Here is a 16,017-nt window from a genome sequence, read left to right on the forward strand (position 1 = left end):
TTTAATGTAATATATATCATAAAATAATAAATCAGCCTTCTGAAACATGGAGTCAGATCCTCGTCTCTTCCCTCATCCTCAGACCCCTGTGAACACCACTACAAGGTGGGACTTGTCTCCTCAGGGATGCAGGGGCCAAATCAAAGGCTTCCAGGACTGGGGGATGTGTAAGGGAACCAGCAGAGCCCTGCCCTGTGCTGTGACAGGAGCTCAGACCAGGGCACCCTGCCCTTGAGTTGTGTGGCTGGGTCTGTGCACAGGGGCTTGTGGCACTGAAGGAACACCAGCTGTGGATGTGCACATCCAGTGAGTCAGGGGTGCTCCCTGTCTGGCTGTGACATGGTGCTGGCTGTGCTGGCTGTGCTGGAAGAGGTCCCACAGCCATCTGCTCGGTGCCACAGGTCCCACCTGAGCCTGGAGTGTCACCAAAGCTTCCTGCAGAATCCCCTGTTTGTCACTGCAGGGAAAATCTGGGCAGAAGCTGTGGGTTTAGGGGACTGAAGTGTTTAAGGGGGACACAGGAGAGCCCCTGTTTTGGGCTGGCAGCTGCAGCTCCCTGAGGAGCACAGGATAAGCCCACAACAGCTGGTGGGGACAAACTCTGTTCCTGTGGGAACAAAGATGTCGTTTTGTGTGACAATGTTCACAGGGGTCTTGTGTTGAAGGAAGAGACAAGGATCTGACTCCGTATTTCAGAAGGCTTGATTTATTATTTTATGATATATATTACATTAAAACTATACTAAAAGAATAGAAGAAAAGGTTTCCTCAGAAGGCTGGCTAAGCTAAGAATAGAATGAAATGAATAACAGAGGTTTATGGCTTGGACAGAGAGTCTGAGCCAGCTGACTGTGATTGGCCATTAATTACAAACAGCCACATGAGACCAATCACAGATGCACCTGTTGCATTTCGCAGCAGCAGATAACCATTGTTTACATTTTGTTCTTGAAGCCTCACAGGTTCCCAGGAGGAAAAAATCCTGAGGTAAAGATTTTCATGAAAAGATGTCTGTGACAGTCTTGTCTACAGGAGGAGGGACAAAACAAAAGTATAAATTAGAGGGAAGTTTCCTTGAGCTGCTCAGATCTGAGAATATTATACCAGGAATAAAATGTCCAAGAATAGCTGTGTGTCATTGTAAACAGTCACATAAGCCATGATAGATAACTTCAGGCTATGTCTTCATGAGCACAGCAGACTCTAAATACTCTTCTTTCTTTGGAAACTCCTTCCCAACACCTTTGATTTCACAGGGATAAGCCAGCTGTATTTCTGTTCTGCATTTAATTTAACACTCATACAAAATTATGTATCTAGCCAACTATTTATTATCTAATTTGATGTCTGTAGTTGAGGAAAGACTATTTATCCTTTCCCACAGCAGTGTCTCTTTCTCTGGCAGCTCTGACTAGCTGCTAGGTACTCTGGGGAATGTCAAGGCAGAATTAATTAATCATGACCAGCCATGGAGGTGTTTTTCAGATTTGGATTTGGCCAGCTGATTGCACAGGATCTTTCTGGGAGTCAGGCTGTCGGAGACACAAATGTGACACTAGCTCTGGATTGCTTTCAAAGTCACTTTGGGAAGCTGCAGGGGCGTGCAGGATCCATCCAGGGTGAGGAGTTCCAGCAGGAGAATGTGTGCAGGCTGGTGGAGGGGACTGCTCACCCCCTTTGGCAGGACACCATGCCAGGGAAACTTTGCAGTGACACTCAGCATGCCCTGTCCTTCCCCCAGCCCACAAAGGTGTGAATCTCTCAGCATTCCAGTGGAAGCCCTGCAGGCATTCATTCTGAACGTCTCCCTTGGAGCAGGAGGAGCTGTGATGGCACCTGGCACTTGCCAAGCTGGAAGTCACCCCTGGGCCTGCCCACGAGTGATGGCAACGCCGGCCGAGTGCACAGGCTGTGCCGAAACTGCTCTGTTTGTTTTACAAACAGCTCTCAGCTCTTCCAGGCTTTCCTGCCTGCCTTTGTAGAGCCTGGCTGAGCATGTGCTGCTCTTCCTGGTCAGTGATCTCCTCCTGGCACTGAGGAAAGGTCAAGTGTCCATGCCAGCTCTGTTGGATCTGTCAGCTGCCCTCGGACCCTCAGGCGCTGCAGGGCTCGCTGTGATTGGCAGAGTCTGGCACGGATGGGCAATATCTCCCTGCAGGAGCATTCCTCCTTTCCAAAGACACTCCACAGTGTAACTTGGTCTGATGAAGCATTTCCCTCAAGGACTCTTCCAGGGGGTAACTCCATGCTCAGTTGTGTGATGGTGTTCACAGGGGTTCTTGGATCGGGGAAGAGATGAGGATCTGACTCCACGTTTCAGAAGGCTGATTTATTATTTTATGATATATATTACATTAAAACTATACTAAAAGAATAGAAGAAAAGCTTTCTTCAGAAGGCTAGCTAAGAATAGAAAGGAATGAATGATAACAAAGGTTTGTGTCTCAGACTCTCTGTCTGAGCCAGCTGACTGTGATTGGCCATTAATTAGAAACAACCACATGAGACCAATCCCAGATGCACCTGTTGCATTCCACAGCAGCAGATAACCATTGTTTACATTTTGTTCCTGAGGCATCTCAGCTTCTGGGGAGGAAAAATCCTAAGGAAAGGATTTTCCATAAAAGATGTCTGCGCCACAGTTGTGCTTTTGCTGTCAGAGGGATGGGGCTCCGATACTACAGATGTGCCTGTGACAACGGGTAAGGTCAGCTCTCAAGTAAATTACCCAGACTTTTCAAAATTGATCATCCTCAAACCTCCTTTCCTGCCTTCGACTTGTTCCATTGTTGCCTAACACAGAGACAAATTGAGGCACTTTGCTCCTTCCCCACCCCAGAGATGAGGCCCCAGGCGCAGAAACGTCAGCTGGGATGGGATGGAGCCATTTGTGGGGCGGGGAGGTGGCAACATCAGCTTTTAATGGAAGTCTCAGACTCCAGCAGTGCTCACTATTAGCCAAGAGCTGTAATCCATAGTGACAGGCCAGCTGGAGCACGAGGACACATCCAGGCAGATCTGCATTCAGAGGTGCACTCCCAGCAGCTGCGTGGGGGAATTCAGATTTCCAACCACAGAGCCTGGCGCACCGGGCATGTCCCACTCAGAGGAAAAGCAGACTGAAAACCCCCTCTTCCACTGCAAATAAATCTCCACAAGTTGGGGATGCTTCTTTTTACTCCCACTGGAATCAAAGGAATGGATGGAGTTGCCTTGTTTCAGGCTCAGCTCCTCGCCCTCCCTTTTTCCTCTTGCTTTGCCCTTCTCTTCAACCCACTTTTCCCACCACCTGCATGGCAGAAATTCACAGGGAGTGATTCCCCTCTGTTACGTGCAGGGGAACAGAAATGTGGTTTCAAATAAGCAAAAAAAACCAAAAAAAAAACCAAAAAAAAACCAGGTAGACTTCCAGGAAGGAGGTGGAATACATCTTTTAAAAGTACGTAAGTGGTTTGGAAGACAGAGGTCCCAGGAGGTCAATGGTATTCAGACTTTTAAATCCCTGATGCTCAGGAAAACATTGCATACAAATTCCACTCTGGAAAAATCTGCATTTTCTTCTTCTTGTTCTTCTATTTTTTTTTTCCTTTAACAAGTAGAGGAGTTGGTTTTCTGGTGTGCAGAAGGGAGAGGAGCTGTACTTTGCTGTCATTGAGCTGACAGAGCTGCTTGGAAAATGGACAATTTCCTTGGGAAATTCTTGCCTTTTGACATGTGGTGGCTTTTTATAAACTTCAGTGTGAAGGAGAACCATGATCCCACAAGGCTCTTATGACCTAAAATTTAAAAGCAATAATAATTTGAGATCATTGATATCTTCTGTTCCCTAGTGCTGAAGCACTAAGATGCTGTGGGAAGTATTTGGCATTGTATGATAGTACATAAAATAAACAGCTTTATGCATTGTATAATGTATTCTAAACATATACCAATACAATACAAAATGTGTAGAAATGTCAAAACAAATTAATTGAAACAATACAAAAATAATGTGTTTATTTCCTCAAAATTAAACATTTCAACATGACTGAAATGAAGAGAGAAAATCAAACTGATTTGTTTTGACACTTTAAACGCGAAAAAAGTTTGTCAAAATTGACGTTCCCATGCAATATTTCGATTTTGAGGGAGCTGCGTTTTCCTGCGAAAAACTGTTCTGTCAAAATTTTTTGACCAGCTCTGCTTAGAGTCTATCCAAACAGACAAGCATCACAGCCAAGACTCTCAAACGCTCCAGGTGGTCAGGAGATGGATTAAGCACAGAGCAGAACAGTCTCAGAGATGGAAATAAATAAAGCTCACAGCTAGAGGTGGCCTCAAGTGTGGGTAACAAAGGGCTGCAATGTTGGAGATGCTCAGGCCTGGATGGCGTTGAACTTTAACCCCAGAAAAGACTGAATTCCTCCAGTTTTAAATTTTTTTAGCATATCTGTGTTGCAGAGCTGGTGCACTGATGGGAGAGGGTGTTTGTGATGCCGGTGCAGATCCTCAAGATCCTCTGGGATTTTCTAGTTCTTGGCTTTGGTTGGAGCCTGGCTGGTACCAGCCTTCTGTGCTTGACAGATTAATACTGGTAAGGAGGAGATGGCTTTATTTTCCACACAGCCTTCTGTCCCAGTGGAAATCCCAGGCTCAGGGCTTGGGGAATAGGTGGAAATGCAGTGCTGCAGCTAGATTGGCTCTGGGATTCAGGGCTGCTGAGAACAGCTTTGGGTAGGAGTTCTCCCACCTTCGTGATACACAGCTTTTAAATCTTCTCATTATATAAATGCAGTTCCAGGTTAATGTGAGTTTCTAATTTAATACGCTGTTCCAAATTAAGAGTTAATATGGTATTTGATTATCTTTTTGCAATGAGAATCCAACCCAAGGCTCATTGACTTCAATAGACTTTGAGTAGAAGTTCTTCAATAGAAGAACCTGTAATGGCAGAGCTTGAGCTCCAGATTTCTGACTTTTGCTGCAGAAGCTGCCCATGAAATGCTGTTATTTGGGGCTAACACTCATTCTAGCTCACTTTTCTAGCCTGAATTGATGTGCAGTGCATCTAATTTCTCCTCTATGAGGTGGCTGGGCTGCAGAAGGGGCTGACCCTGCGTGTTTCCAGCCTCAGAGCAGTGCCCTGCACACCTCGACCAGTGATTTGTGGAAATCACCTCTAAGTGATCCCCCTGGGAGTTGCAGGGACACAGAGCCCCCATCAGGGACCAGCTGTGCTCCCCCTGGCCCTGCCTGCAGCTCTGTTCCCCCACAGCAGCCCGAGCCATGCCACCCTTGGGAGGTGCCACCCTGCTTCCAGAGTGCCCTGGCAGGGGTTAAATGCACACAGAGTTTTATGGCAAATTCCTCTTCCACTCAGGGGTGGGGATAAGGAAGGTGGAGCTGCCCAAGGCTGGAATTTGCGAGCGACAGCTCAGAGTCCCTTTTCTCTCCCCTCTTCATCAGCCCCTGCTTCTCTTGGCTCCATCCAGCTGAGTGGTGGTGAAATGTGGTGCCCAGAGGAAGCTCCAGTGGTGCCGTTCATCCTGGCAGGCAGGCTGGCATTATCCAAGCAGCAGGAGAAGGAATGGATTTTAGTGTGGATTTTGACCCCTTCTGCTCCTCCACTCTTAGAACACAACAACCCAGCCAAAGGCTAAGCTCCTTTTAAGAGAGACAAGACAAATGTAAAGATAAACCATTTACAAGGATTAGGTAATCTCAGTTTCTTTTACTGGAAGAAGCAGCGGTAGTTTGCATTTCCCAAGCCCTGTGGAGTGGGATCACTCCATGTGAGCTGAGGTGACAAAGTCTCTTCCCAGGAATGAACTTTGGAACAGAAATATTGCACAGACTCTCAGGTGTGATACATGAGTTCACTTTCTTGGATTGAAAATTACATTATTGCTCTCCAGAGGAGTTTTGGCACCAACTTTTTTTCCTTCAGCCTCTCAGCTTACAGGTCCCAATTTTTGAAATGGAATATGTTAGAAAGACTGGCACCAGGATGGAGAGTTCTGAAAGCAAAAACCAGGATTTCTGGATGCTGGCACAGGCCTCATTAAACTGAGGATTCAGATTACTCTTTCCTGAATTTCCAGTAAAAATTGCAGGGAATAGTATGATTTTTGCTCAGTTTATTGTGTCTGGTTTGCAGGTGTTTCTTTTTCCAAATTGTGAGAAAAGTATTAAATGAATTTGGATATTTCCTCTTGTGCATAAATTACAAAATCTATTTCAGCTCAGTCAAAACACACAGCTTAAGAAAACACTTGATTTTGATTTTCAATGTATGTTACTCAACATGTAATGAAAAACAAAACACAATCTTGAACCAATCCCTTCCAAATGGAACACTCAACACAGTCTGTTCCAAAGAAAAGCTGACTTTATCAAAACGCCTTTTTTTTTCCCCCCCTTAAATCAACAAATTTCTACAAAGTGTTTTGCCTCTTATGAATTGGCATTTTCCTGACATGAAATGAGCAATCCAAAATAATTCTAAGCAGCTCTGTGGCAAGTCCCAGCTAATTCTGGAATAGTAGCATGAAGGTGCGTGGGAAGGGTACTGCAAGGAGACGTAAGAGATTTGGGTTGAATTCCTCAAGCAGTTATAAAATGATCTGGGACAAGCCATTAATCTACCCCATGTCTCAATTCCCATCCTGCTGAATGGAAAAAAGCAGCATTTCCCCATCTCCTAAAGCTGCTGCAAGGATAAAAATCTATTAATGCTTGTAAGATTACTGGACTTTGATATGAGGTGTATAAATACTGAGGAAGACAGGAGATAGAGCTGCATTTTTTGTGTAACTTAAAAAGAAATTATGGGGAAGTGGACTAACTAGGACAATATTTTAATAATAGTAGGAATAATTTCAAGTTCAGGGCAGTGCTTAATAGAAATCACTGCTCAACACCCTGCCATATTTTTTTTTTTTAATAAGCAGCTCAGAAAAGTGCAATTTATCATTATTATTATTATCATCTATATTCATTCTGTCTCTGCCACTTCACAAATGAGAGGAGTTCCTCACAAACATCTACAAAAGCGAGCTCATTATCCAGTCTCCCTATTTTTAACTCTCATTTGTGACAATAGCTATCAAACTCTTGCCAACAGTTGGGCTGCTGGTGTGCTGACACCGCTGCTCCGCAGCCCGCTGAGCGGGATTAGCTCACTGTTCCCTTGCCTTCCCCCATCTGTCCCCGGCCATCTGCTCTCCTTGCTCTCCTAAATGGATTCTGAGCTTTTTGGGGTGTGCACCGCCTTGCTGGTTGCTGTCTGTGCAGCACCCACTGTTCCAGACTTGGATTCAGCAGGATTGGCTTCGGAATCGCGGAGTTATGAGTGGGAAGGGACCCATCAGGATCGTCCAGTGCAGCTCCTGTCCAAACACCCCAACAACCCCACCCTGGGCATCCCTGGCAGTGCTGTCCAAAGGCTCCAGGAGCTCTGGCAGCCTCAGGACCATCCCCGTTCCCTGGGCAGCCTTTCCCTGAGCTCCAGTCTGAGCTGCCCTGGCCCAGATCCAGCTGTTCCCTCCAATCCCATCACTGGTCAAAGAGGGAAGAGATCCATGCCTCCCCTTCCACCTCCCCTTGCGAGGAACCTGAATGCCACGACTTCTCCTGAGTCCCCTCTTCTCCAGTGTGGACAAACCTCAGCAGCTCCTCCTATGGCTTCTCCTCTAGACCCTTCACCATCTTCACAGCCCTTTGACAGTTTACCATAAACCAGCATCCTCTGGGGGAAGAACTCTTCCCTGATCTCCAACCTGAGCTGCCCTGGAACAGCTCCAGCTGGTCCCTCCAATCCCATCACTGGTCACAGAGAGATCAGTGTCCCCCCTTCCACCTCCCCTTGTGTGGAACATGAATGCCACAACTTCTCCTGAGTCTCCTCTTTTCCAGTCTGGAGAAACCTCAGCAGCTCCTCCTATGGCTTCTCCTCTAGACCCTTCACCATCTTCACAACCTTGTGACACTGCACCATAAACCTGTCCCATGTACATGTGTGCATGAGCAGAAGTTCATTTTAATTCTTTTCCCAACCTAAGGAGCACTGTGAGAAGGATCTCTGTGACCGTGTTCACAGGGGTCTGAGGATGAGGGAAGAGACGAGGATCTCACTCCATGTTTCAGAAGGCTTGATTTATTATTTTATGATATGTATTGCATTGAAACTGTAGTAAAAGAATAGAAGAAAGGATTTCATCAGAAGGCTGGCTAAGAATAGAATAGCAAAGAATGATAACAAAAGGCTTGTCGCTCCGACTCTCTGTCCGAGCCAGCTGACTGTGATTGGCCTTTAATTACAAACAAACCAACATGGGCCAATCCCAGATGCACCTGTTGCATTCCACAGCAGCAGATAATAATTGTTTACATTTTGTTCCTGAGGCCTCCCAGCTTCCCAGGAGGAAAAATCCTAAGGAAGGGATTTTTCATAGATGTCTGTGACAGATCTCCTTTCCTCACAGAGCCCTGACCCAAGTGCCTGTGGAGCCTGGAATTCAGAACAATGACTTTGGTACGTTGGACAGCAGATTTATGATCAGGATTTTTGGGGTTGGACTAGCTCTGTCCAGCACCACCTGATTTTGTGGCTTGGTGGAGTCACCTGCTACTCTTGCTTGGTTTGAAGCCGCCTCTCATTCTCCTCATCATCACACCAGGAGTTTATAATTAGCTGAAATGTGGGGACAAACAAGCTAAGAGCAGGTACAGAGCTGTTACATTGCAATTCTTGCCTCCTTACAGGCAAGGAGTAATTGGAGTTTCTGCACAAAACCTGCTCCCTTTAGGCTGCTGGCTGAACTGCGTTAATAAAAGAGGGTTTGTGGGGTGGTTTTGGTTCACAGAATATTCTGACAAATTGTGAGCAAAGTGTTGATAAACTGAAAAGAAGAAAAATATTTTCTCCTACAAGTCGTTTGGGGTAAAAAGTGATATTTTTATCACTGTTCCATCTGAAGGGCGTGGAAAGACAAATCAAAAGGAGAAAAAGCTCCAGTAGTTTCAAACTGAGATTTGGAAACCTCCTTGGAGCTCTCACAACCCAAACACTGACATCTCCCAATCATTATTTTTTCAGCATGAGCAATTTGGTGAAAGTGAAGTGAATTTGTGGACTCTGTTGGAATTTTTGGAGAGATATTTCTCATCTTCTCTCCTTGCCTTTCCTCACCCAAAAATATTTCGGCTGATGAATATCCCGCAGGTCTAACCACTCATGCATATTTAAAACTGGAGTGGTGAAAGAATAATGTAAATTTAGACACTGATCAGAGCAGAATTAGTGAGATTTGGGGTTGGATTAGCCAATCACTGACTGAAATTGTGAAATCCCACTTCCCTGAAAAAACAGCTTTACAACCATTTGGGATTTTACCGTGTTGTATGCCACAGTCACCCAGAGAGTCAGAGCCAGTGCTGAGTTGCAGCTCCAGCCCTGACTCAGGCAGGTATCAGTGTCTGCAGCCTGAGCTATAAAGACATCTAGGTCACAAGTGCCCAAATTCTGTTTTTCCAGAGCTCAGGTTTATCCTCAGCAGTTCATATGAGTTAAACTCTGACAGACTGGCTTCCCTTTCCATCCACATCGCCTGAGTTCCTCTGGCCCTGACAGAGGAAAGGTGTCCCCAGCTTGCTTGGGTTGCTGGGAAGGGTTTCCAAAGAACAAGATGTTGTCTTTCCGATATTTTCATGGGCCATCTCTCAGTTAGGGGACAGGACAGAAATGTTGCTGCTCCACAAGTTAAATCCTAAAGGTGTGGGGCAGCAATTGGCTGTCCATGAGTCTGAGTGCACCAACTCAAAGCAGGCATGGCTGAATACAAGCTAGAGTAGCACATCCTGTACTTAAAATTAAGGGTACACTTAATCTGTTCTCTGAAATGAGGTCAGACATTCGTCACTTTCCAGGGTTGAGCTCTAAACTAACATAAGCTGTTTCATCTCTCCCCTGACACTTCAGTCTCTTACTAATTTATCAGCATCCTAAAGCCGTGTGTGAAGTTGCTGAAGAGCAGAACTGTTTCAGATACAAATAGCAATTGTTAGCCTCTTCCCTCTGGTAAATGGCAGCAGGCAGAAACCTCTCTCAACCTGCCAACAAGCAAATGTGGGACACGAGGAAGAATTATTGGTGCATGAAGCTTAAAGAGATAGGGGACTTATTCCTGTACTGCAAATAATGTGTTCAGTAATTTCTCTTTCCTGAGTCTGCATTTCTGATGGAAATAGTTCACAACAACGAGCATGGGAAAACAGAAGGGATGTGTGTGAGATCAATTTGGATCTAATAGAAGAGATAAATGAAAGGTACAGGGGTTAGGGGAAAGGTAGAAAATCCCAGGAGGCAGAGGAGTGCTCACAGCAAGCAATGGAGAGTCAGAGCACCTGCATCCTGTCTGCCTGTTTATAGCAGGGATCTGGGGCTGCACAGCCTCCCTTGGATGAAACAGACCTTGCAGTATAATTTTGTGCAAAATCTATCACTCTGAGCTCTCCCACTGTATAAAAATTACCTTTTAAGTGGCTAAGTAGACATCCAGCTCTATTCTTCTTATTTCAAGAAACAATGGGAGTAACAGCGCTTGCCTGCCTTACTAGAGTGCTGAGAGCTTTAATTAATGTCTCTAATTCAATTTGAACTCCTTGGATAAAAGGCACTGCCTTGTGACAGCGAAGGTATTGCTGAAAATAGAATATAATTAACACACAGATATCAATCACAAAGAAATTAAGTGTACATTCAAATACAACTTGCACTTTACAGAAAATACTTGCCTATATTTCCTCCAAGAATCCTGTAGACTCATAAGATAAAGAACATTTAATGTTCCAGGCTGAATTGGTATTAAGAAAAGGGCATCCTAAGCCACCTAACAAACTCCAAGGGGCTTTAGGAGGGATCTCCACGTGCACTGGGGGATGAGCTTCCATGCTGGATGGAGCTGGAAAATGACTGTACCGTGACTCAGAGTCAGCACATCCAACATTTCCTTCTCCCACTGCTTGTTTGCTGTGAACTGGAGCCGTGTCCTGGCTCACCCACGGATCATGTTTATTAACAGATGTGATGATTGCATTATGGTGTTTGTTGACACGAGCCAGGAGGACCCCAGCTCCCTCCCTGCTGTGCTGTGCTTCTCTCTTTCTCGTGGGGATCTGCTGCAGAGCTGGGTGTTGTTAACTGCTGCCCTTTGCTGAAATGGTTGGCATTCACTGTGGGGCAGAAACACCTTGGGAAAGACACAAAGCAAACAGCAGGTTTGTGTTTTGGGAGATGCTACAGCCCAGTTCTGGCCTCTCTAACAAGTTCTTGGTCTAAACAGTCACACAAACCCCATTGTGACTCCATGCTGACAGTTGGAAAGTGAGGCCAAGACTCCACATGTAAGGGCACTGCTCAAGGTCATAGGGGGAGTTTGGGGCAGAGTAGAGCAAAACACTGGATTCTTGGCTCAAAACCCAGTGTCTGGCTCCCCCAAGCCCACTCTTTAGTCCACAGGTTGTTTCTGTGCCAGATTTAGCTGTTAGTTAGCCTGGGGTCTCCCACCCTGCTTCTTGCTTGGTTCCTTTTGCCAAACCCACAGAACACATTTCACATCAGTGGAGTCCCATAAAGACACCTGAAAAATTAATTTCGGATTCAAGCTTGTTAGGAGGTGGATTGAGTGCACCTCACAATATTTTCTCAGACACAAGACAGTCCCACTTTAGTAAGCTTTATAGCTTCCATGGGGACCAGCCCTGTGGAATGGATTAATCTTTAATGTGAAACAACATCTCTACAGCAGCTACAGGGGGGAAAAAGATACTACTAAAAAATTAAAGTTGATGGTGTGATAGTAGTCTGGACCCAGTTGTGCTCCACCATCCTCCATTGCCTCGGGCACCACTCCCTGACCTCAGAACTCATCCAGGCAGCTTCCAGGCTGGAGATGTGATCATTTCTCCAGTGGTCTCAAGGCATGTTCTGCCCATATCTTACCTTCTGGATGAGAGCATCACAGCCTCAATCATCCTGACTCCAGCTGTGCCCCAAAGGAAAGGAAGAAAGGATGAAGAGTGGTGTGTGGTGAGTTAGGGACCGTCTCCTCTCTTTCACAAGCTGATATTTCCCCAGTGTATGATATTCACATGCAGGAGGACACACTGGGATTTCTCTGAGGCCCATTTTTGTTTGGCTCTTCTCATTTTTCAGTTCTCACTTGCACTGTGCTGGAAACTGGAGGGAGGCTTTCCCCCACTTGGGTACATAAGAGCTCCCTTCCTCTCTCTGCAACAGAAATCCAATAGACAGTGAAATATTTAAGGGAAAACTGATCCAGGCTGGCAGATGAGGGAAATAGCTTTGGGTGAGTTTAATGAGCAGACAACCAACGAAGCTGGGACAGCATGTACAGAGCAGCTGATTGTTGTCTGCACAACCAGCTCATGGCAAACACGCTGAGTTTGAGCTGATGGGACAAGAACAGCCTGGCAGGGAAGGAGCCTGGGTGGAGAAGCAGTAGAAATCCACTTCTGAACTGGAATTTGGAGGTGCTGAAGGTGGGGATGTAGTTGGGAGCATTCCCCAGAAACCACCTTGGGCTCAGGAGTGAGTGGAAGCAGGGGTGTTCTGTGCTGTGTTGCCCTCAGGGTAAGGCTAGAAACTCCCCTGGTTTGTAAGGAAAAGTAGAACCATTCTGTGTGTGATGTGAGGGGCTAAGCACTGAGAACCTCCCTGTTCAGGGCTGAAATAGGAGTCAGTGGTGAAGGCTGATGTTAAAAACATATCTCCAGAAAAGGAACAACAGGAACTGCAGGTACCACCAGGTTTAATAACAGTAATATTCCATCTGCAATTAGAAAGGACCAACAGAAAAATCAAACATTGGCTGACTTTCTCATACTTTTTCTCCCCCCCATTTCTTCTTGTAATGCCACAGCTGAGTGTCATCTTTATGACTTACACATCTCAGTTCTGTGCTGCGGCTCCTCGAGCACATGCTGTGCCCACGTGCAGGCTCCCACTCCCTGGCACACACACACAGAGGGCTCCTGAGCTGCCCAGCACACCCAGGGCTCCAGCCCACCTGCACAGCAGCTCACACACTCATTGCCAAGGCATGCAGCCCTGCAATGCTCCAGGGGAAGCTCCTGGAGCAGAGGGATGGCCATGCTGGTCACGAACACCTCTGCTCTGTGCTCTGCTGCTCCCAGCAGCCAAGGCTCACACACAGTGCTGGGAGTGCAGCTGGCACCTCTAGCACATCTCTCCTACACTCTCAGAAAAATCTTTTCTTTATGGGAGTTACGAACTTTTAGAGGACTCAGGCTCAAAACCAGAAAGTTTTCTGGAGATGCATAAAGAAACCTGATGTGAACTCTCACTGTGACAAAGCTCTGAGTAGCCTCATTTCTCCTGCTTTAAAAAGTATCTGCAGTCTCTCTGCGCTGTGTTTTACAGAAACAGGTGGGTATCACCTGTCCTGAGCACAATTTGTGCTCCCAGATTTGGGAGGCAGCTTTAAGATCACTGCCAGCTCACAGTGCTGGCACTCCCTCCACAAAACCCAGAAGGCAGGAGCAGGAACCAGCTGTGAGCGTGGAGAGGACTTTTCCAAGCAGATCCCAGGGGCGAGGAGCACAGCCCAACAGGCTGAGCTGCTGCTGTGGGAGCAGGAGGGGACCATCCTGGGTGGGAGGTGACTGTCACAGACATCTTTTATGAAAAATCCCTTCCTTAGGATTTTTTCCTCCTGAGAAGCTAAGAAGCCTCAGGAACAAAATGCAAACAATGATTGTCTGCTGCTGTGGAATGCAACAGGTGCATCTGGGATTGGCCCATGTTGGTTGTTTATCATTAATGGCCAATCACAGTCAGCTGGCTCAGACAGAGTGTCCAAGCCACAAACCTTTGTTATCATTCTTTCCTTTTCTATTCTTAGCTAGCCTTCTGATGAAATCCTTTCTTCTATTCTTTTAGTATAGTTTTAATATAATATATATCATAAAATAATAAATCAGCCTTGTAAACATAGAGTGAGATCCTTATCTCTTCCCTCATCCTCAGACCCCTGTGAACACGGTCACAGGTGACACCTGTCATCTGGGGCACGGTGCCAGCAGTGCCAGGGTGCCAGCAGCCTGGCTGGGCTGAGGATGAGCCAAGGGCTGAGATGCTGGCAATGGGAGTCAGGAGAGCAGGGCTCTCTTCCAGCTGTACCCAAGGCTTGCTGTGTAACCTTTAGCAGGGCACCTTGCCCCCGGATTGCCTTCCCACTCATCATATGCCTTGTCACATGCCTGGCTCACACGGGGCTGTCCCCAGCTGTGACCGTGTTCACAGGGGTCTGAGGATGAGGGAAGAGAGGAGGATCTGACTCCATGTTTCCGAAGGCTTGATTTATTATTTTATGATATATATTACATTAAAACTATACTAAAAGAAGAAAGGATTTCATCAGGAGGCTGGCTAAGAATAGAATAGCAAAGAATGATAACAAAGGCTTGTGGCTCGGATCTCTGTCTGAGCCAGCTGACTGTGATTGGCCATTAATTAGAAACAACCACATGAGACCAATCACAGATGCACCTGTTGCATTCCACAGCAGCAGATAACCATTGTTTACATTTTGTTCCTGAGGCCTCCCAGCTTCTCAGGAGGAAAAATTCTAAGGTAAGGATCTTTCCTAAAAGATGTCTGCGACACTCAGCCTTGCTTTGCTGCTCTCCCACAATAGCCTGGGAAGGATCTCCCAGGCTCAATGTGTGTGCTCAGCCTGTCACCCTGCAGAGCCCTTGATCTTGAGGAGCGCCTCAAGGTCCCTTCATAACTGAAACACCAACAGACCCCATCCCCTGCACCACGCACACCTCCCCAGCAGGAAAGCAGGGTGAGGACATTTTTATCTGTCAGAGTTTGGCAGGATTTCACAATTGTGTGTGTCTGTGTGTGTCTGTGTGTCCGTGTGTGCCGTCGCCAGACCTGGGTAATTATTTTGTTTTATTTCTTTTTTTGGCAGCACTTGAAAGTAAGAGCTGGGTCTTTATAGATTGCTCAGGTTGCACAGAGTATGGATTAGAGATCATCAGAGAGACATGAAAGCAGGAGACACGTTTCTCTGGCACAGCATTAAAGGGACAATAAAGGGGTAATTGTAGCCTAGGGTGCAGCCACCTCCAGTGCCTGGCCTTCACTCGCCTTTGCTGCACTGTGGAGAACTTCACGAGGGAAATGATGGAGGAGCTGGGGTGAGGATGTCTCAGGTCAGGACCTGGTTATTTCAAAGGTGGTATATGCTCAGGAGGTTAAAGGCACCACTTAAATACATGAATAAAACACTGCCAAATACTCTAAGTTGTAACACAGGCAAACTGAAGTCTTTTAGTACTTGGTTTTTCACGTCTGTTTTCACCCTGAGAGAAACTTGTCAAAGGATCCGAGCATTTTTAATCTCTCTCTCTCTCTCTCCCTCCTCCCTCTCCTCCCCTCCATTTCTCTTTCTCTCTCTCCTTCCTCCTATCCCCTCTCTCTTCCAACAGGACTCCACAGAATGGAGCAAGAATGAGAGGAAAAAGGCAGACAGAAAAGCATGAACTGGAGGCTTGTTGAGTTCCTCTACCTCCTGTTTGTATGGGACCATATACTCATACAGCCCTCCCACCAGGACCCAGCTGCTACCAACCAACATGTCTCCAAGGAGTTTGATTGGCTTATTTCAGACAGGGGGCCTTTCCACCACTCACGGAGCTACTTATCCTTTGTGGAAAGACATCGTCAAGGATTTACAACCAGATATAAAATATACAGGTATGTCGCCTTCTGTGGGATTCACATGCTCTGGACCTGAGAGAAGCAGGGAAAAGAATGATCAAAACGATTCTTGTGTCATTGGCTGCTCCTGTGTTGTGCCAAAGCAGAATGCAACGCGGAGATTGTTTACCCAAGGTGATGGTGTTTTGTTTCCTTGGCCTGTCAGGGCCAAATGTGTGTGCAGGCTGTGGGTCAGCAGACAGTCATGAGATTCTGGGCAGTTGGAA

At 46.3% G+C, this 16,017-nt stretch overlaps 1 protein-coding gene across 1 annotated transcript in view; it reads left to right on the forward strand.

Annotated features, from left to right (window-relative positions):
* BRINP1 (BMP/retinoic acid inducible neural specific 1) overlaps positions 1-16,017 on the forward strand; it is a 94,316-nt gene that overhangs the window by 14,967 nt on the left and 63,332 nt on the right. The window contains exon 2 of the mRNA XM_058818359.1: positions 15,520-15,787. Coding sequence (XP_058674342.1) covers positions 15,570-15,787 — 218 coding nt within the window. The 5' untranslated portion in view covers positions 15,520-15,569. The remainder of the gene's footprint in view (positions 1-15,519; positions 15,788-16,017) is intronic.

Source organism: Ammospiza caudacuta, chromosome 21 (genome assembly GCF_027887145.1).
Source record: "Ammospiza caudacuta isolate bAmmCau1 chromosome 21, bAmmCau1.pri, whole genome shotgun sequence".
NCBI classification, from domain to species: domain Eukaryota; kingdom Metazoa; phylum Chordata; class Aves; order Passeriformes; family Passerellidae; genus Ammospiza; species Ammospiza caudacuta.